Consider the following 21,507-nt stretch of genomic DNA (forward strand, 5'->3'; position numbering starts at 1 on the left):
ACATTCTGAAAGTGAGACGTGTCAGTCTGAAATGAAGAGTTCCCAAAAGCCAATCTGAGTTAGACTTCACAACAGAAATAAGAAGACCGAGAAGCAGCAGCAGTGGGCAAGGCCCACAGTGAAGCTAGTTCTTTCTCCCTCAGCTCTTTGGCTCTGATTGGAGCTAAGGAGAAAACCAAGTGTTGCAAGTACAACAAGGCGGACTGTGCTGTGGCCATGGATTGTGGACCGCCATTTATGTCCTATCCTCAGCACAGGTTGACATTGGAAGGTTGGCACTGGCAAAAGCTGAAATAGCAGGGCAACCCTGAACAGCCCCTGGTAAACTGCACTGTCAGAATGGAAGAAGTAGGAGATGGGAGTCAGGATAGATCGTGCCGGGCTAATTTGATACTTCTATGCCAAAATAACTGGATTCTGAAAATGAGAAAGGCAGGAAAGTTCTTGTGTTCCTTTGACACTTCTAAGCTTTCTGTCTCCCACCATCCACCTCTCTCCTCCACAACTCCTGTGAAGCATAAGGATTTTTGATATGGGGATTGTCAGTATTCAGAGGTACTAAAAGGCTGTTTGGATTGAAGAGCTGTCTGGCCAGAGACATGCAAAAATAAAGGATGAACAGAAATTACAAAAAAACTAAACCACATTTGAATTTTAGAAAGCCTTTCTAGAAGATATGAGCATGTAAACAGCCATAGCAGTGTGCATGTTTCATGTCACCTTTGAATTTATCTAATATAACTACATGTTAGATCTGGTAACTTTTCAACACAGGATCTGTGAGTTAAACTGTCCGTTTTATATTTTATGTGTGGTGCAGAGTGGTAATGATAGGCTCTACATTCATATGCACACACATATGCACACAAACATATTTCATGAACACGTCATCAGTTGGAAGATCAGTTAGAAGTATGTTAGAGAACATACTTTGAGATTCTTCTTAGATACAGGCTGCTTCAGCAACAGACACCTACCTTGCATCTCTGGCAGAAACACCCAACTGTACTCAGCAGCCACCAACTTTGTGTCTATGTAGCTGTGGTTGTGTCTTATGTTGCAGGTGTACAAGGGATAGCTGAGCATGCACTAGCCCCAGCCTGCCTATCACTTTCATTTCCTGAGGCAATGAGAGATGGTGAGCATGCATCTACATGTAGACTCTGTGGGAAATGAGCAGAATCATAGAATTTACATTCCTTAAGTGTTTCCCTTTCTATTGTTTCAGGATGCTCACCAAGACCCCAAGTGTTGTTGCCCAAGTGTTCCTTCTTCTAAGCATAGTTCTCGTCATTACTATTGCAGTGATTCAGATAAATCGGCAACAAATTCTCTCCCCAGGGCTTAAGGTAAGTGTTAGAATATCTAATGAAGAATGATGTTTTGAACTGATATTTAATAATGTTCCTTTCTGAAGTAATTTTAATGGGGTGATTCAAATGAGCCTGCAGCCATAAATTAATGTTTAATCACATCTTCATCAAGGGAAAACTGAAGCTGAGACATAGTTGGTCAAGATCACAGAGTCAGTGGCAAAGCAGGAAAATACTTCCTTGATTCCCTGTCTGTGATGTCTTTTCTGAGACTAAAAGGCCAAATGAGGAGAATATGCCACTGCTTTTTTATTTTTGTCAGAGATTGGAAGTAATTTTAAAATAATTTTCAAGTGGGAAACAGCTGGAGTTTAAATTCTGCCCCCAAAGCACAACTAGGGAGTTTATGCTGAAATCTTTGCAAACTGCTCCAGCGTATCAAAAGCATTTGGGCTGTAAGTGAGCACTTTATGATTTACGATGTGTTGGGACTTGATGGATATTAACAGAATCACAGAATGGTTTGGGTTGTAAAGGACCTTAAAGATCGTCTAGTTCCAACCTGCCATGGGCAGGGACGCCTTCCGCTAGACCAAATTACTTGAAGCCCCATTCAACTTGTGCTTGAGCACTTGCAGGGATGGTGCTCTCTGGGCACCCTGTTCCAGTGCTTCACCACCCTCACGTGAAAAAACTTCCTTAAGTCTAATCTACATCTTTCATTATCCTTTTTCCTATCACTACATGCCCTTGTAAAAAGTCCCTCTCCAGCTTTCTTGTAGGTCCCTTTAGGTACTGGAAGGCTACTATAAGGTCTCACCAGAGCCTTCTCTTCTCCAGGCTGAAAAACCCCAACTCTCTCTCTCAGCCTGTCTTCATAGGAGAGGTGCTCCAGCCCTCTGATCATCTTCATGGCCCTCCTCTGGACTCACTTCAACAGGTCCGTGCTCTTATTTGGGGGGCCCCAGCGCAGGACACAGTCCTGTAGGTGGGGGTCTCACAAGAGCGGAATAGAGGAGAAGTATCACTTCCCTCCATCTGCTGATCATGCATCTTGTGATATAGCCCAGGGTACAGTTGACTTTCTGGGCTGCAACCACACATTGTCAGGTCATGTTTTGCTTCTTGTCAACCAATAACCCCAGGTCCTTCTCCACAGGGCTTCTCTCAGTGCACTCATCACTCAGCCTGTATTTCTGTTTGGATTTGCCCTGATCCATGTGCAGGACCTTGCTCTTGCCCTTGTTGAACTTCATGATGTTCACATAGGCCCACTTCTCAAGTCTTTTAGGATCTCTCTGAATGGCATCCCTTCCTTCCAGTGTGTCAAGTGCACCACACAGCTTGGCATCATCAGTGTACTTGCTGAGAGTGCACTCGCTCCCACTGTTCATGTCACCAATAAAGATGCATCATTCCTGATCCAGACCCCTGAGAAACCCCACTTGTTGCTAGTCTCCATTTGGACATCAAGCCATTGGCCACAACTATGAGTGGGACCATCCAGCCAATTCCTTTTCCACTGACTAGTCCATCCATCAAATCCTGTGTGCCGTCCTCACTTTTCTAAGAATCTTGCATTCCACCATTTCTTTAGCTTGGGGAAGAGGAGACTGAGGGGTGACCTCATTAATGTTTACAAATACATAAAGGGCAGGTGTCAGGAGGATGGAGCCAGGCTGCTCTCAATGATGTCCAACAATAAGACAAAGGGCAATGGGTACAAGCTGGAACATAAGAGGTTCCAAAGAAATACAAGGAAAAACTTCTTCACTGTGAAGGTGACTGGGCACTGGAAGGGGCTGCCCAGATGGGTTGTGGAGTCTTCTTCTCTGGAGACATTCAGAACCCACCTGGATGAGTTTCTGTGTGACCTACTCTAGGTGGCCCTGCTCTGGCAGGGGAGTTGGACTGGATTGTCTTTTGAGATCCCTTCCAGCCCTTGAGATTCTGTGGTTCTGTGATTTTTATGGTCAGCACAGCCAGAGCTACCCTTGAGCTTCACATTCCCCACCAGCCCCTCCTTGTTGGTGAGAACAAGGTTCAGCATAGCACCTCTCCTTGTTGGCTTCTCTGTCACTGGGAGAAGGAATTTATTGTCATCAGCACGTTGCGGGAATCACCTGGACTGCAAACTATAAAAGACAAACTGAAATACTCTGTAATTCAGGCATTGCCTTCTGCTGCTGGAGTACGTGTGCAGATTCTTCAATGAGAAATGTACACAACTGAGGACAAAGATGTAGAATTAGCCTTCCACAGAAGCTCTGCAGTCTGGTATTTTGAGTTCTCTGTTTTTTTTCCCATGATAGCTACAAAGATACACATCTTGATAAATCCTCCTTTGAAATCCTTTCTACCTTATCTTCTGCATACTGGATAGTTCACATACCAATAGTGATAACCTATTGGCTAATTACACTTCAAAGGATTATAAACACCTTTGGCTTTATCTGAATCATTTGTGAGTTATATATGAGTCAGACAATAGGATAAAACTGTATTCTTATACCAGTTTTATGGGTTTGTGTGGTGTGGAAATGTGTGTATGCTGGGTTCTTGCATGGGGGAATGGTGCCTCAGTCTTGCTCTCTTGTGTCCCAAATCTCTGCTTGCAGCAGCCTTACATGCTGCCAATTTTCATGCAAGGCAAGACTGGACTAACATGTAGGCTGAAGCCACTGTCTACAAGGCAGCCTACGCATCACTTGTGTTTGTAATTAATTCAGTTTCACATTCAGAACGAGTCCTTAATGAAGCACTGTACTGTGTATTTCTTGGCAGCAGGCTTATACAAGGCATGCAGAATTCTCCCACCTTCTTAAAACACCACATCCTCTGTCATTTCTGATTTTTGAATTAAAGGTTAATCTTAACATCTGGCACACATCTCACTGATCACAACTTCAAGAGGCTGCATGGGGCAGTTCACGCAGAATGAACTCACCCAAGTTCTGAGGAGCTCCAGGAGTCACTCTGAATTGAGCCCAAGAGTCTTATTCAGAAATGAGCATTTATTTTAAAGAAAACTAGAGGCTATACAGGGAAAATAGAAGGAGGAGGAGGAAGAAAATTGACACTCCCATGTAGGTTCAGATAAGTGTGAGATGGAAACCTGTTACTTTCAGGAAGAAGACAGGGAAATGCAGGGGTGGATGGAAGTAAGTAAAAAATCTCCACATTTAGCTGAGGTAAAAATACTTCCATTGTCTTCCAGATCTACTTGGGCGTGATAGCTCTAAACGTAGCTAATTTAAAAGCTGATGGTTGGTACTTGGAGCTGACCAAGACTAGATCTAATTAATAGCCTTTATTGACCACTACTGTATTATGTGTCTCCAGAGGGATCATCTCTCAAGGAGGAGGAATACACTCAAAGTATCTTTGCTAAAGTAGTTACTTGAATAGAACCTGATGGCATAGTGATTTGATAGTATCTGTGAAGCCTTTCACCTTTTAGTTGATCAAAGTAAATATCATCTGGATATATAAAAATGAAGTTTTCATTATCTAACAATCTTCTAGGAATCAAACTAGACTGGTACTGCTGGTAGGTCTTTGGGGGCCAGGATCTTGTAGGATTACAGTGGAAGCTGTGAACTAATGAGTTGTGGAAGCTGAATGGTTTGCCACCTGAAGCAATGATCTTTCTCAGCCAGAGCCAAGGCTCCTCAGGGAGGCAGCAGAACAAAATTTATCAGGCTGCTGCAGGAGCCTTTACTGCTTTCCAGCCAGATGAAGGCTTTCCTTTTTTGGTGTCAACAGGCTCCTGGACATCTGTCTTTTAAAAAAAAGACAAAAGTTGTCAGAGAACTGAACCTTACACTCTGTGATTCCTACCAATTAGATGACTTTGGAAGAGGGCAGGCAGCTAAATGTACTTTCAGGGACAATAAAGACAATAAGCAGAATTGCATTTTTCTTCCCTTTATACAGTTTGCCTTCTCAGTTGCTATAGTTTTCTGCTTCCATAAAAGATGGGAAAAGAGGAAAGACTGGTATAGTGAGTAGTGGAATGGGATGGAGAAACCTGTGCTTTGATTCCACAGAGAGTCCAAGTGACCTGGGACAAGCTACTTAAATATTTCTCATTTATTTCATAAATAAACATGAGGTAATACTGATGCTCCTCCCTACTTTGTTGTCTCACACTCTGGCACAGCCAGTTTTCAGTGTCAGACTCTTGGATGGACTGCCTAAACCACTCAAAGGGAGAGATTTATGGGACAATCAGAAAAGAACCTGACTTGGTATATCCTTCTCACTGTGGACTATTATGTACTTTACCTCTTTACTTGTAGCTTTACGCATCCCTTGTGCATCCCTGAATCTAATGCCTGTGCTTAGGTATTAAACCTTCAGTGTCCAGGGAGCATAAAATGAACTTGTTGTAAAATCAGGACCTAACACAGTGTTATCTACATATCAGTGTGGATTTTGAACCCGATACTGAAAGGAGATGAGCATTTTCCATCCCCACAGAACTCATTGTTGAAGATCTGTAGTATGCTCTTTGTTTTGCAGCCAGATTCATTCTGTGCTTGGCTGTTGGCTTCATGCCTAAGCGCCTAACCCTACAATTAATCTCTCTGGTAAATATACTGTGCATACATTTTCTAAAATGTTGGATGGTTGGCATGGTTTAGCAAGGAGCAGCTTTTGCTTGGTAACAGGGGGAGCGGGTTGCAGTGAAGACCCGGTAAAGAGTTTTTGGACTCTCCCCCGGCTCCTGGGTTCACACCCACCTCCAGCCCGGCTGGGCCAATCTGGCGCCTCTGCCATCACTATTTAGGGACGGGAATTTGAAGTGCTGGCAGGAGGTGTATGAGTGATACAAGATGGAGGCGACCGTGCAGACCCTACAGTCAGAGAAGGAGGAAGGGAGAAAAAGCACTAGACAAGAGACCTCCGGCAAGCTGTGGCGAGAATGCAGGCAGTACCCCTGCAACCCATGGAGGGCCATGGCAGCAATTAAGCTTAAGCAGCAATTAAGCTCTCCCTGCCCTTTGGCAATCCTTGGCAATCCAAGTACTTGAGGCTAATCGTGGTCTTTTGTTCCCTGCTGGGCCTAAACCAAGACAATGGTGCAAAGAAGTACAGCTGCATATGGGCCTTCAAGCTGTCACTGCTTGTTTCTTGATGTAATATATTTTTTTTCTCCCCAGTATGGAATAGTCCTTGATGCTGGATCCTCTCGGACCACAGTCTATGTCTATGAGTGGCCAGCAGAAAAAGAAAATAACACGGGAGTAGTAAGCCAAACCTTCAAGTGCAATGTGAAAGGTGAGCCCAAAGGGAAGCTCCTTATTTCTTTCTAGCCTCCAAGAAGAAGCTATGTGGAAGCATATACTGTTTTTTTACACTGTTTTCTTTTCATTGCTGGGAAGCAAGAACTATTAAGATTATATCTGTATCTGTCAGCATCAGTCCTTCTCCTACTGATACAGCATGGTGCTCTGATCTGCGACAGAGAGGAAATTGTAGCTAAACTTGATTTACTCCGTTGCAGTATGTGATTAGTGCAGACAGAATTCAATCTGTGGAGAGTTGGGCCCTGTAAATGTTTAGTCCTTAATGCCTTGAAATAATTTCTTTTAAAAGGGAGGTGTAAAATATATTTTTAAGTAGCTTGGAATAAAAAAGTATTTGAGAAGAGTGGGGATTTAGCCCTTTTTAGATGTTAGACATTAAGTTTGATATAGGCAAAACGAGTGTTAGCTAGGCTATAGGATTTTGACAAATTACTTTTTATTTTCCAGAAGTCTTAGTGATGTCTACAAAAAAACCTCTGCTGTTTGAGTTGGGTTTCCTAGAGAAACAAATATTCTACAGTTCATCTGGAATTGTCCTGTAATTACTTGGAACCAAGGGGAAATTACAAAAGGCAGAAGGTGAACAGGAAGAGCTTCTCCATACCACAGAACTAGGAAGCGACTAATAACATCATCAAGTAAAATAGCTAAATTGCAGGACTGTTTCTGACAGGATGTCATAGTTATATCAAATATGCAGGTCTGGCCTTTGGCTCAGGAAGACCTGTTGTGTTGTGCACTGCTAGAAGGTGTCCTACAACAAGTAGCACTGGCTGCCTGCCTTTTTTGTCTAAGGCTACCTACCTTTTTTTAGCATTGATTCCTCTGGGAGAGAAGATGCTAGACTAGACTGACTTTCCCCCACACACTGGTATGTTTAACTGTCTATTCTAATAGCCTGTTGTGGATTCCCTCCTAACAGCTTTGGAATCTCTTAGGCAACTTCAGTGACATTTGACTAAACTTTCAAAGATAACACACATTTTGTGAAGACAGGTGGCCAGACAAAGGAGAGAAATCCACATTATTAAACAGTAGCTGGTCCATAAGGGATTTCTGCAGGAAGCCAAACTTCATGAATTCTGCTTCACCAAGTTAAGTGAGCTCTTGATTACCCTCTAAGATACTGACTTCAGCAGTACTGCTTTGGATTTGCAAGTTGAGTAACAATAGAAGGTGAGGTAATTCAGGAAGTCTCAGTGCAGATTTTGTTGATTTCTAATAATAACTGTGGCCTTCAAAGAAAACTTTACCCTTTCCTTTTCTCTCAGTCCTTATCATGTAAAATCCTGCATCCCTCTTTGAATCTGGAAATAGATCATAGAATCATAGAATGGTAGGGTTGGAAGGGACCTTTAGAGATCATCTAGTCCAACCTCCCTGCAGAAGCAGGTTCACATAGATCAGGTCACATAGGAACATGTCCAGGCGGGTCTTGAAGACCTCCAAGGAAGGAGACTCCACAACCTCTCTGGGCAGTCAGAGATGTAGCAATAGAGGTCCATGATAACTAAGAGTAACATGGTGTAACTCTCATTCCTGTTACTTGAAAGCTTTGGAAATTTGGAAAGTGGTGAAATCTCAATGGTTCATGCACCAGCCTAGGCATAGACCTCTATGACTTCAAAAGCCATTAGTGTGCATCTTCAAATTTCACCAGCAAGTCCTTGCAGAAGGTTATTTATTTTATTTTTAGTTGAGAGCAGTGAGCTGTAGAAGCACCAAGGTGTCTGCAACAGTTGTGGCAAACCAGATCAGGAAATCTTAGGTTGTGGAAAGAGGACTTTTCTATAGCAGAGAAGTTTTGCATCCATTAGACATGTAGTTTTCTATAGCATCTGCTGTGAGTAAACCTGTTCTCCTCGTGAATATAGCACTGCTGTCATTGTGTTGTTGTATGATTATATAGGTGTGGTACTATAAAAGCATATGTATATACACAGAAATACTATCTTTTCTGTCTCATACACCTGAGACATGTTCCTTAAGCACTCATAGTTTTCAGTCACTCTATCCTTATTTGCAATTACAGAAAGAAATGGGGAAATCTCTTTCTCTCAACATCTGTTTGCTAATTGGGCTAATTTGTAGCTGGCAAAGCAGAATGAAATCAATCTTTGTGTTCTTTTTTAGGCCCTGGTATATCCAGCTATGAGAGTAACCCTGGAGCTCTTGGCAAATCCTTTGATGACTGTCTGAATAAAGTCAAGGAGAGAATACCAGTCCATCTGCATAAAAATACTTCTGTTTATCTGGGGGCTACAGCTGGCATGAGACTCCTGAGGTATGGCAGAAACTTGAACTCCTCTGTATGTGTACTAGTATAGCGCTCTGTGAAAACAGAATATGAAAACTGTATTGGATGCATTGTTATCCATTGGAAATTGTCCATTTCTAAAGGAAATGGAGCCCAGCCAATTTAATTTAATTAACATTTTTGATAGGGAAAGAAGGGTGTATAAAAACGCTCTGTTATGCCATATTGAAAAGAAATGCTTGCTTTATTCTGGAGAAGACAAGAGTTTAATTTCTCTTCTATGTCTATCTTAAAATTTAGTGTTACATAAACAGATCATGTCTATCTGTGGGCAGCAAAGGCAGAGTAAAGCTAGACACAGTGGTGTTTTCTGAGTGTGAATATGGTTAAATGAGGCTTTTGGGGTTTGTCTGTGGCTTTAGCCATGGCACAAACTTTCTTTTTCCGTTTGTTCTGTGGCTAAACAGTGGGAACACAGGCTCCAGGACTGTTTTAACCAGTAGCTATCATATAAGCACTCAGCTTCCTGAAAAGGGAAGTATATATAAGAAGCAAAACACCCATGAACTTGTATGATAAAGGATGAAGTTTGTACATAGTGGGGGCGTGGCTTGCTGAAACTATGCTGGGCAGTTCCCTGTCATAAGCTTTCCTTTAAGGAAACAATGTCTATTTTTATTAGGTGATTGTAGGGGTTTTCTTGAATTGCCAGTCAGTGAACAATAAACATGAAATTGCCTTTCCAGATGCTCAGTCTCTCATGTTTTGTGAACTGCTTAGGTTGCAAAATGAAACGGCAGCCAATGAAGTCCTTGCAAGCATTCAAAACTACTTCAGAGCGCAACCTTTTGAATTTAGGCATGCTCAAATCATAACTGGGCCAGAGGAAGGGGTGTATGGATGGATAACAGCCAACTATTTAATGGGCAATTTTTTAGAGGTGTGTGTAAAAAATCTGCATGCTTTCCTTTTCACTGTTTCTCTCTTATAAATGAGAAGTTTGAGAGGATGTGCCTGTTAAACACCATACCTGTAACTTTTGTTTTGCACTGAAATATGTGGCAGGGTCTTTTTGTGGTAGTAATAGAAGAAAACAAATATCAAAGAACATGATGTTACAGGAATGTGATACAGTAAAGGTTGAGCCACAAAACAGAGCTCTTCCCAAAATGACATCAGATGCTTTACATAGAGACAGACCTCGTGTTGCTCTTAAATACATTGGTATGTTAAGTGTGAAAGGTGTTGTCTTGCTCTTCTGTGACCCAGCAGCTCTGCTGGTGAAGGATCTGCACAATTTAGGGGTCTCCAAATTGTTTGGCAGTGTTGGCTCACTTGTCTGAAGCAAACAAGACTGTTTGCAATTACTGTTCGAAGCAGTAAAGGTGGTTAAGCTGATGGGGCCAAATGTGCCCCAGCTGAGGCAGAAATCACTCATGCACAGTTCATTCCAATACTGTTGAAAAGCTGCAGGCTATGAGCAGGAACTGTGATACCAACTCCAATATAAAGATATTTATGCTGTCCTTGAACTTGGAATAGGGTCAGAGGAGCCTCATAACAGAGAGGGAGACAAATGTGTTGGAAGATCCTTTTTTATATATAAGTATTCATCATCATTTTGTTCCCAGTAAAGCTGTACCAAAATGTTCAACTGGTCATCTGCATTTGTGACAGCAGTGTGCTGCCCTTGGCATTAACTGCACTTCTTCCACATAGTCCCACTAGCTTGAAAAAAACTTTCACACAAACCCCTGAGTATTATTAGCTGTCCTGGTTGAATAGTTCCTGTTAGATCCCTGCAATTAAAAAGCAGGAATTACTTGCTGGTGATCTGAGTGATAGCTCATGGCAATTGTGTTGTTGACTTCGCAAAGACAAGAGTTAAATTCTGCCAGGAACTGTTAATGGGAATCTTTCAGTGTAGAATTTTCTTGTGAGCATATTTACTAACCCATGAAGCTTCTTCTCCCTTCTTGTGTATACATGCAAATCATCATGCTCAGTAGATAAATGCTACAGTAAATATTGAGATGGATAATCATACAAAATCTATATTCTGCATTGTGACTGTGTAGATAACATACAAAATTTGGGGATGTTTTGGGTAATAGGGAAAAATGCCAGCTGAAGGATCAGATTTCTTGCCACTGCAGTTTCAGGGAAGGAAACGTGCAGATTAGGGGTCCTTGGTCTTCTGACTTTGATGGAGCTTTCTTTTGACTTTCCTGTGTTTTTTCACTCTATTTTCACTCTTATTCTATGTGATCTCTTAATATTTTATTTCTTTTGTCTGGAAGCAAGCAATCTTCATACTATTTCCATCCAGATTTGTTCAAGATCTCATGGGAATCTGAACCTCAGTTTCCTGCATTCTAGTACAGATACTGACCTGGCTAATCCTGTGCTTTCATCATGGTGCTGTCCTCTGAGTTGAAAGCTGTGCTGCATACCTTTTTCCATCTCTCAAGATCATTTTGCTCTGTGAAAGTACATGCCTCTTAGGTAAAAAAAACCATCTGCACATTTTCCTTTTGGAAAAGGTACAAAGGTACAGGACAAAGAAGGGGGAAATCTCAAAAAGTGAAGAGTAGAAAAGCTTGAAGGGAGAACAAACAGATGATATTTCTAATTCGCCTTGTTTTTATTTTTATATGTAGAGAAACCTTTGGAGAACATGGGTCCATCCTTACAGAAAAGAGACTATGGGTGCACTGGATCTTGGAGGAGCTTCCACTCAAATTTCATTTGTCCCAGAGGACTCTCAGGAGAACTTGAATAGCATCGTGCAAGTGAAGTTGTATGGTTACAACTACAATGTCTACACTCACAGCTTCCAGTGCTATGGGAGAGATGAAGCTGAGAAAAAGCTTTTAGCATTGCTGCTCCAGGTCTGTTTAACAACCTTTGCTATATTGCTCTTGCGGGTGTTCAGTAACTGTCTGAACAGGTTGTATTTGCTTCCATTTATTGAAGTTTTGAGACCCCAAAAAGAGCTTTATTGTGCTTAATTGTGGACAAACACAGGTTTTATACAAAGATCTTCGTATTAGAGGAGAGTTTTGTACCATTTGACAAACAGATCTAACTAGTGATTTCCTGATCTTGCCAATGATTTTTTAGAGAATGACATGTCTATGAATTACAATGATCAGCAATGCTGTACTGATCAGTCATGACACAACAAAAATACATGTGTATGTGGTGTAAAAAGGTTCTTGTAGTTAAGATCAAATCAGGTTATTTTTACTGTTGAGTAAACCTTATTGTTTGAGGATTTTTTTTTCTTATTATTGTTTTTTCCTTTTCAGAAATCAAATACCAGTTCCAACGTGGATAATCCATGTTACCCTCAAAATTATAATACTGCATTAACAATGAAGTACTTCTCTGGCAGCCTTTGTACACAGTCCCTGAGACCAGCTAATTACCACCCAAAACAGCTTGTGAACTTCCATGGAACAGGAGACCCACGTCTGTGCCAAGAGATGGTTTCTTTATTGTTTAACTTCACTGCTTGCAAAACCAGAGAAGACTGTCCTTTTAATGGAATATATCAGCCAAAAGTTAAAAAGAATTTTGTGGTAGGTTTGCAGGATTTCTTTCTCAGCTTGCTTGCTCTTGATTTCTATAGTTCTGAAAGTAACAGGCCTGTCATTTACTCCTTTTCTATAGGCTTTCTCAGGATTTTACTATACAATTAATGCTTTGAATTTATCTGGGCACTTTTCCCTAGCTGACTTCAATTCCAGTATGTGGTTTTTCTGTTCACAGAGCTGGGCACAGGTAAGGAGGCTGTTTTTTTGGGTTTGGCTTTTTTTGGGTTTTTGGGGTTTGCTGATTGTTTTTTTAAAGTGTAAAAGGGAAATATGAAAAGAATATGGACTGGACAAATATTCAGGACTTTCCAGAAGGTCTGTATCAACCTCAACATCTGTTTTCCCACTGCGCTTCAAACTATGTAGTATTTCATAGAATATGAATGGTAGGATTGGAAGGGACATTTAGAGATCTAGTCCATCTAGTCCAACCCCCTGCAGAAGCAGGTCCACCTACATCAGGTCACATAGGAATGCATCCAGGTGGTTCTTGAAGACCTCCAAGGAAGGAGCCTCCACAACCCCTCTGGGCAGCCTGTGCCAGGGCTCCCTCACCTCAACAGGGAAATAGTTTTTTCTTTTAAATGGAACTTTTTGTGTTCCAGCTTCATCCCATTACCCCTTGTCCTGTTACTAGCTACTATAGAAAAAAGGGATGTCCCAATCTCCTGACACCCACCATTTAGATATTTGTAAGTGTTACTAAGATCTCCCTTCAGTCTTCTCTTTTATAGACTAAACAGCCCCAGTTCCCGCAGCCTTTCCTCATAAGAAAGATGTTCCAGTCCCCTGATCATCTTGGTGGCCCTGTGCTGGACTCTCTCCAGCACTTCCCTGTCCCTCTTGAGCTGGGGAGCCGAGAACTGGACACAGGACTCCAGATGAGGCCTCACCAGGATAGAGTAGAGGGGGAGCAGAACCTCCCTGGACCTGCTGGCCACACTCTTCTTGATGCATCCCAGGATGTCATTGGCCTTCTTGGCCACATTGCTGGCACATTGCTGGCTCATATTTAGTTTATTATCATCCAACACTCCCAGGTCTCTCTCTGCAGAGCTGCTCTCCAGCAGTTCAACCCCCAGCCTGTCCTGGTGCGTGGGGTTGTTCCTCCCCAGATGCAGGACTCTGCACTTGTCCTTGTTGAACCTCATGAGGTCTTCCGGTCGAGATCCCGCTGAATGGCAGCACAGCCTTCTAGTGAATCAGCCAGTCCTCCCAGTTTGGTGTCATCAGGGAACTTGCTGAGGGTACACTCTGTCCCCTCATCCAGATTGTCATTCAGCTGGTGCTCGATACACTTCGCCATCCACTCATCCAAGCCACACTGCCTGAGCTTTCTGATGAGGACGTTATGCGAGATGGTGTCAAAAGCCTTGCTGAAGTCAAGGTAGATGACATCCACTGCTCTCCCCTTATCTAGCCAGCCAGTTATACTGTCATAGAAGGCTATCAGGTTGGTCAAATAGGATTTCCCCTTGGTGAAGCCATGTTGACTCCCCTTGATAACCATCTTTTCTTTCATATGTTTAGTAATAACATTCAGGATGAGTTGTTCTATTACCTTTCTCTTTCTTGTCCTTTTTGAAGCCTGCAGTGACATTGGCCTTTCTCCAGTCCTCAGGCACCTCACCAGTCCTCCATGATTGTTCAAAAATGATGGAGAGCAGCTTAGCAACCACATCAGCCAGCTCCCTCAGCACTCTAGGATGCATCCCAACAGGACCCATTGACTAATGAGCCTTAAGCTTGGCCAACAAGTCTTTAACCTCTTCCTCTTCCAGCCGGGGCAAGTTCTTTGCTGTCCAGGCTATCCTACTACCCTTGCCGGACTGGGCTTCCTGAGGGCCGGCCTTGGCCATAAAGACTCAAGCAAAGAAGACATTCAGTACTTCGGCCTTCTCTGCATCCTCCGTCACTAGGACACCCTCTGTGTTCAGCAGCAGGCCCACATTCCCCCTCATCTTCCTTTTGCTGCCAAGGTACCTGAAAAACCCCTCCTTATTTTCCCTAACTTTCCTGGCTAAATTTAATTCTAGAAGGGCTCTAGCCTTCCTAGTTGCACCCCTGGATGCTCTGGCAATGTTCCTATACTCTTCCCAAGAAGCTAGCCCCTGTTTCCACCTCTCATAGATGACTGCTTTCTGCCTGAGTTGTCCCAGCAGATCCTTGCTCATCCATGGAGGCCTCCTGCTTCCTTTTTCTGCTTTCCTACATGTGGGGACACACTGATCCTGGGCTTGGAGGAAGTGGAACTTGAAGACTGACCAGCTCTCTTGTGCATTTCTGCCACCTGGGATCCTATCCCATGAGACTGCTCCAAGCAGGTCTTTGAAGAGGCCAAAGTTGGCTCACTTGAAATCCAGGGTCATGGTCCTGCTTTGTGTCCTGCCTCTTCCACACAAGATCTTGAGCTCCATCTCATGGTCACTGCAGGTGAGGTTGCCTCCAACCTTCACATCCTCAACCAGACCCTCCTTATTTGTCAGCACCACGTCCAGCAGCACACCCCTCCTTGTTGGTTCCTCAATCACATGCGATACAAAGCTGTTGTCAACAATCTGTAGGAACCTCCTGGACTGTATGTGCTTGGCTGTGTGGCTTTGCCAGCAAATATCAATGAGGTTGAAGTCCCCCATGAGGACCAGGGACTGTGATCATGAGGCAGCTCTCAAATGTACACAAAAGGCCTCATCCACTTCCTTTTCCTGATCAGGTGTCCTGTAGCAAACTCCCACAACAGTATCACCTACATTACTCTGCCCCTTAATTTTCACCCATAATCACTCTACCCGCTCCTCATCCCCCCCCAGGCACAGTTCAGTACACATTAATTGCTCCCTCACATAGAGAGCAACTCCACCTCCTTGCCTTGTTAGTCTGTCTTTCCTGAACAATACATAACCCTCCATGGCTGTGCTCCAGTCATGGCAGCTGTCCCACCACGTCTCTGTGACTGCAGTGAGGTTGTAGCCCTGTATCTGCACCCACATCTCTCCAGCTCCTCCTGCTTATTCCCCGGGCTGCGGGCATTGGTGTAGAGGCAGCGCGGGGCTTACTCAAACACACAGGTTTCCCTGGACAGATGCAGGAGGATCCTCCCCAGTTTGGCTCTCCCTCAGGGTGGTCAGCCTTCCATATCTCAACCCAGTGTGTTGGCTAGCCTGTTCCCAAATATTGCAATGCCCTTATGGGAGAGATGGATTCCATCCTGTCCTATCAAGTTATAGTCCCCAAAGAAGGATCCATTGTCTTAAAATCCAAAACCTTCCCACTGGCACCAACCTCTTAGCCAGGAGTTAACTTGCCCAGTTTTTGCATTGCTGACTTCCTCTTTACCTCTGGTGGACAGGATTGAAGAGAAAATAACCTGTGCCCCCCCTACCCTTCACTTGCTCCCTCAAGGTTTTAAAATCCTTTTTGATTCTGGAGATACTGTGACTCATTACATCATTCATACCTACATGGAACAGGAGCAGGGGATAGTAGCCCACATCCCTGATGAGCCGTGGCACTCTCTCAGCCACATCACGGATCTTGGCTCCCGCAGGCAGCACATTTCTAGCATGCTTAAAACTTGGACTAGGCTTCCAAATTTCATTTCACAGTTTTTAACCATGTTGTAAAGATGACATGGAAAATTTATGAGCCATAACATCCTCAGTCTTTTATGTGCAGTTTTATGGGGTATTTTTGGCTTTTTACCACATAAGCAAAAATCACTGTTGGCATCTCTCTTTTTCTAAGTCTCTATATCTAGTTGTCTGCAACTTGTTGTTTCTGAAAAATACCAATAAATTCTAATTAGAGTCGAAAGTATTACCTAGTTATATTTTAAAAAACATTTGTTTTTCATAACATACATGTTTTTAAAAAACCTTTCTCTTCCAGCTCCAGTTTATGCTACCTAAATTTGAAGAAATATATGCTAGATCCTACTGTTTCTCGGCCAATTTCATTTATTACTTGTTTGTACATGGTTACAACTTTGATGCAGAAACTTGGCCACAGATACATTTTCAAAAGGAGGTGAGTAATAGTAATTTCTTCTTACTGTCATGTTAATCCAAAGAAGTTTAGAAGGAGACAGAAAACACAAAATGTAACAGTTATAAAAATGTAACAGTCATAAACAGCTTTTGTAAGTGATGGTCAAATGTTTGGCATAAGACAAAGCCACTCTTCAAGCCTCAGTAGCGTTTTCAGCCTGATTCCAGGGGTTGCAGCTTAGATTCTTTTAGATGCTTCTTAGATGCTGCTTAGGTTCTTTCGAAAACCTTTAAGAAAGGATCAAGTGGTTATATGTTAAACCTTGCCCCAGTTTGTTGAAGCAGTAGCTTTCCCTAAGCAGTGATCTGCCAGAAACACCTTGCCAGTCAAGGACAGTTTGAGCTAATGCTGCTGACCTGGACAGGAGAACTCCACTTTTCTGGCTGCTAGCAGGGCCTTGGGGGAATGGGCAGAGCTGGTCTGTAGTCAGTGAGTGGTGATGAAGCAGTTAGGTCACTTTTCATCGTCAGCTGGCACATCCATTTCTGACATTATCTGGTTCTCTGGAATGTGTATGGATGGGCTATTGGCTTTCAGTTTGCAGAGAGAGAAGGCTTTACAGCCTCTGTGTAACAGCTGTATTTCTTTCTTCCTTCACATCAGTTTTTCCCTTAAAAAACAGAGTACTTGAAACAAACTTGTATATATCCATTCTAAAGCTACCGCTAGGAAATCTTTGTTTCCAGATCAGAAGGCATGGTCGCTATCTAAGCTTGGCTGTTACATCAACAAGTGTGGTCCTCACAGTGCTCTGTAATTCCATCCTTGTCCCAGACTGTCTCTTAAACTCCATATGGTTTGGACTTCAGCACTTGCATGCAAAAACAGCAAAAGAACAGGCTGTAGATCTTCAGAGAGTATTCTCAAACGCAGAGTACGCTGGCAAGCTGCAAATGAGAAGCCATAAGCAATGTCTTCTGAACAATCATATCTGTTACTGGTGCACTAAGAAACCGAGTCAGATTTTCTTCCCTTATTTTGTATTCTGGTAGTCAGCCATTAGCAGCTCTGGAGAAGTGCTCAGAGTTTAGCCTTTCTAGCAGGAGATCAGTGTAGAGCTTTCTTTGGGATCTTCATCTGGACCTGGTGGGGGTGGATTTGCCTTAATATTTAAATATATCTTGTGTTGTCCCTAGCAGATAGCAGCCAAACTGAGCAATGTTGTTCTATGTTTAGCCAAGACTACAAAAATGCTAGGTAAAATAAAAACCCAAAAGCCTTCTAAGTTAACACATTTTCTACCTAAATTTTGCACTAGGGCAACCATAAAATATCAAAAGTAGAAACTAAATTATCTTAGTTAGATCTGCCCATACTAAAATGATAAGATCTAATGGTAACTGATCAGATAAGCTACCCCAGAAATAACAGCATTTTCCCCAAGAGTGGAAGGTGGGGGTTTTAGTCTATGCTGGAAGTATGTTTCCTTTCAGTTAGTGAACACAACCAATGAAAAGAACGTTAACCCAATGCTAAGATGTAGGAGGGATCTAAGGCTAGATGATTTATTTGCAAGTGTTCTAAACTGCATAATGAGAGTTTTCCTGTCTCTCAGCAATGAAAAACTGCTTTGATCCACCTTACCTCTGAGCTCACCTGTCATGTTCCTGTTGCTGTAGCTTTCCTTTTGTCAGTTAAAGATACACATAACTACAAAAATGACCAATTATTATACGCCTTTATGGTCTCCTACAACCAGCAGCCAACTGCTTTAAAATGTTCACTAAAGACATTAAGTCATTTCTTAAAGTTCATCCCTCACCTTCATCATTATGCTTTTTGTATAAGAGGTTTGCTTTCCCAAATTTGCTTTCCCAAATTTAAGCAGCCTAGTTAGGGGCAGCCATTCAGGCAGACTCATCTCTGTAGATGCTGAGTAGGATGACCTGTAATAAAGACAGAAAGCCCGGTGAGTTTGAGAGAGCTGGTTGGTCTTGGAAGAATGCAACTTCATCTTTGTCGACTGTGTAGTATACCCTAGAACTATGGGAGTGATGTGAAGGTGGTGCAGGCCCTTTGAAAAAGAAAGCAACCTACGCCAGAGTGTAAGCTGAGTCTGTGTCTTGTAGGTGACCCTGTAGGCAAGCCCTTGTTTAATGAGTTCCACCAATTTCTCTTGAAATGCCCCCTACCTCCTTTATTTTTTCACTCTGTTTAGTAGGTTTGGGGTTTTTAAAAAGTGTTTAATTTGTAAGAGGCAGTGATGGGTACTTATATGTTTTATATAAATAGGCAAACAATTATTGGAGTCTCCATGAGTGGAAGGAGGAAAAGGGACACTCTCTTCCTCCTTTGATCCTGTGCTTATCAAGTGGCAGGATGATAATTTAATTAAAAAGACAGTGGGGAAATAGATAAACTGTTGCTCAAATTAGAAGTGGAGAAAGACAGCAAAGCAGGAGGACCATAGAGGAAATACAAATGCCTCCCCTTTTGCTTTTGTTTCACCTGTTTGAAAGTAGTTTTATGCTTATGTGTATATTTGTTTTCTGGTGTTGGGTGATTTGCAGGCACAAAACCAACCATGAAACAAAGGATGACAAACAGTTTATGCTTTAGGGACTTTATCCTGACCTCCTCTTTGTCCATGTTGTAGGGACTTTTGGTGGGGTCTTTTGTTTGCTTGAACTAAACAGCATGTTAAGATGAGAAGCTAATTCTAGGAACTAACAGAGTAGTACTGATTTTTTAAATGCTTTTTTAAAGTTTGTTTCTTGCACAGAACATCCTGTAACTGGCTACCTGCATCCCTGTACCCATCCATCTAAAAACCCCTGTCTCACTTCTTTAGCCCAGTGACCAATTTTATTAGCATCCTCTGGAACTACCAAAAAAGATTAATTTTAAATGGTTCTGTGTCTTCTTTGTATGCTCCACTAAGTTGCTCCTTGCTAACAGTTGTCAGCACCTGCAGTTGAGCTTTTGGAATCTCTTCTTTTTGAAAAGTCCACAGGAATAGGACTCTTGTGTCTTTATTCCAGGTTGGTAACAGCAGTATAGCGTGGTCACTCGGTTACATGTTAAGCCTCACCAACATGATACCAGCAGAAGGCAAGTTGATCCAATTACCTCTGAAACCTTCTCTGTTCACTGGACTCCTCATCTTCCTCTCAGCCATGGCCTTGCTGTGTCTTCTCTTCCTTGTTTACTTGTGTGTTGTGTCACGTACTCGGAAGAACATCAGTCGTGTGGAGTGTGTATTTATTCCAGAGTGAATGAACTTACTGAAGACAAAACAAGAATTTTACAGTGCTATTAAGCAGGACTTGATTTTTGAAAAATGAAGGGTGAAATAAAGACAGGACCAGAAACTTAAACAGAGAAGTGGAACAAAGGAATCTGTGATATGGTGAATGGGAGTGGTTTTGAGATATTTTTGCAAATATATATATGTAAAACTAGTCCAATGAAAACATCACTTTGCTTGAGAAGAGGTTAGTAACCTTTTTCTGCCAGGTGTGTATTATTTTTTGTTCATTAACTCCGCACTGACTGCTAAACTCAGGTGGTGATGGATTTGATCATGGCGGCAATGGTTTAAGATAAAATCAAACAAGTTTGTAGGATTACAGTGGGGTGGGAATACATGGTAGCTGTTCTTATGTGCAGTGCTAACACTAAAAGCTCACAGTCTGATTTCTGAACCTGGAAGCAGCCCTGGGTAGTGACAGCAACTGAAAGCCAACAGCTGGGATAGAATTGTTTTTCTTGCTCTTCCAAACTGATCAATCCCCACCACATAAAGTTGTAGTAAGATGCCAACACCTCTCAGGACTTCCAAGCCTGCCTTAAAACTGAGTTATATCTTACAGTATCATGGAGATTTCAGAATGCCTCAGCTACTGGACAAGAGACTTGAAGATGGAACAAAATGCTTTCATGCTGTAGTAACAAAACCTAAATTTAAATGTCTCATAGTTACCCTCAGAAGGCACTAAAGTTTTCAGTGTCCTTTTTTCTAACTTTCACAGAGATCATTTTTGTAGGTTCTCACACTGAAACACTGACCTGTATTCCTCACACGTTGTGGATCTCAGTCACAGTCAGTACTGACTTGTCACGTACATATTTCAACTGTCCAGACAGTCTTAGGCTGAGACCTTCTGAAGCATCTAAGCCCTTCATTCAAGGCCAAAAGAGGAGCCAGTCTGCAGGCCAGCAGAACACCCTTTCTGTACTGGGTTTGGGAACACGCTGCTGGAGCTGCAGTCATGGCAGTAGTGCCACCATCAGTCTTTGCACTGTCCTGCCCTTGCATTCCTTCAGCAGCACTGGGATCTCCCTGGCAGATGCCGTGGAGAAGCACATGAACTCCAGAGCTTTCCCAGAACTGCTGCTGCCTTCATGCCCCAAAGAGCTGACTTCCTTGAAAGCCCAGGCATTCTTCACCACCTCTCTTATTCCCTTAAATCATAAGGCTACAATTTTACCCACTGCTCAAGAAGTTTTTCATGGTCAGTGTGCCTGTTACCTGTCTTTTGTATAGCTTTGATCTTCTTCAGCTGACTTCTGAAATAACGCTTGAAAAGCCTCCTGCTACATCATCTGCTACTTCTTCCCTTAGCACCTTGTTTCTGTTAATTCCTCTTAATGTTGCTGATACTGTTGAAATGTTGTGATTCTGTGGTTAAGATGAGGAAACGCAAGTTCTACTTATGTGGAACAGAAGGAACCCTCACATAGTAGGGTTGTCACTACTGACATTTGAGTATCTGCCGTGAAACAGGCAAAGGTCATTAAAAAGATGAAGGTTTTAGCTAACTTCCCTTCTTTCCTCTTAAGTGGTACTGGAGAGCAGTAATGTTATATCAAATGAAGAAAAGGAAAGGGACTTTTTCCAAATCACTGCAGAATGGAAGGATCTGAAAGCCATCACCCTCTACTGACTTGCCCTAGAACATGTTGTTTGAAAGTAACTGGTGTCATATATGTTTTAATATATCACTGTTGCAAGGCACAGGAAAAGAATATTGGCGTGA

General features: G+C 42.4%; 1 protein-coding gene across 1 annotated transcript; it reads left to right on the forward strand.

The window, feature by feature from the left end:
* The first annotated feature begins 1,060 nt into the window (after window positions 1-1,060).
* ENTPD3 (ectonucleoside triphosphate diphosphohydrolase 3) lies at window positions 1,061-19,743 on the forward strand. The gene is made up of 10 exons (XM_061996892.1): window positions 1,061-1,138; window positions 1,229-1,349; window positions 6,479-6,596; window positions 8,759-8,909; window positions 9,663-9,822; window positions 11,543-11,773; window positions 12,194-12,466; window positions 12,558-12,668; window positions 16,370-16,507; window positions 19,510-19,743. The coding sequence occupies exons 2-10, from the start codon at window positions 1,230-1,232 to the stop codon at window positions 19,741-19,743; spliced, it is 1,536 nt and encodes a 511-aa protein (XP_061852876.1). The 5' UTR covers window positions 1,061-1,138; window position 1,229.
* Window positions 19,744-21,507: the final 1,764 nt, after the last annotated feature.

Source organism: Colius striatus, chromosome 5 (assembly GCF_028858725.1).
Source record: "Colius striatus isolate bColStr4 chromosome 5, bColStr4.1.hap1, whole genome shotgun sequence".
NCBI lineage: Eukaryota > Metazoa > Chordata > Aves > Coliiformes > Coliidae > Colius > Colius striatus.

Bases quoted from the DNA above. Each gene is read 5' to 3' on its own strand.
- ENTPD3 (XM_061996892.1), top strand. From the start codon at position 1,230: ATGCTCACCAAGACCCCAAGTGTTGTTGCCCAAGTGTTCCTTCTTCTA. The intron at 6,597-8,758 runs GTGAGCCCAAAG...GTTCTTTTTTAG, and splicing joins CTTCAAGTGCAATGTGAAAG to GCCCTGGTATATCCAGCTAT. The intron at 12,467-12,557 runs GTAGGTTTGCAG...CCTTTTCTATAG, and splicing joins AAGTTAAAAAGAATTTTGTG to GCTTTCTCAGGATTTTACTA.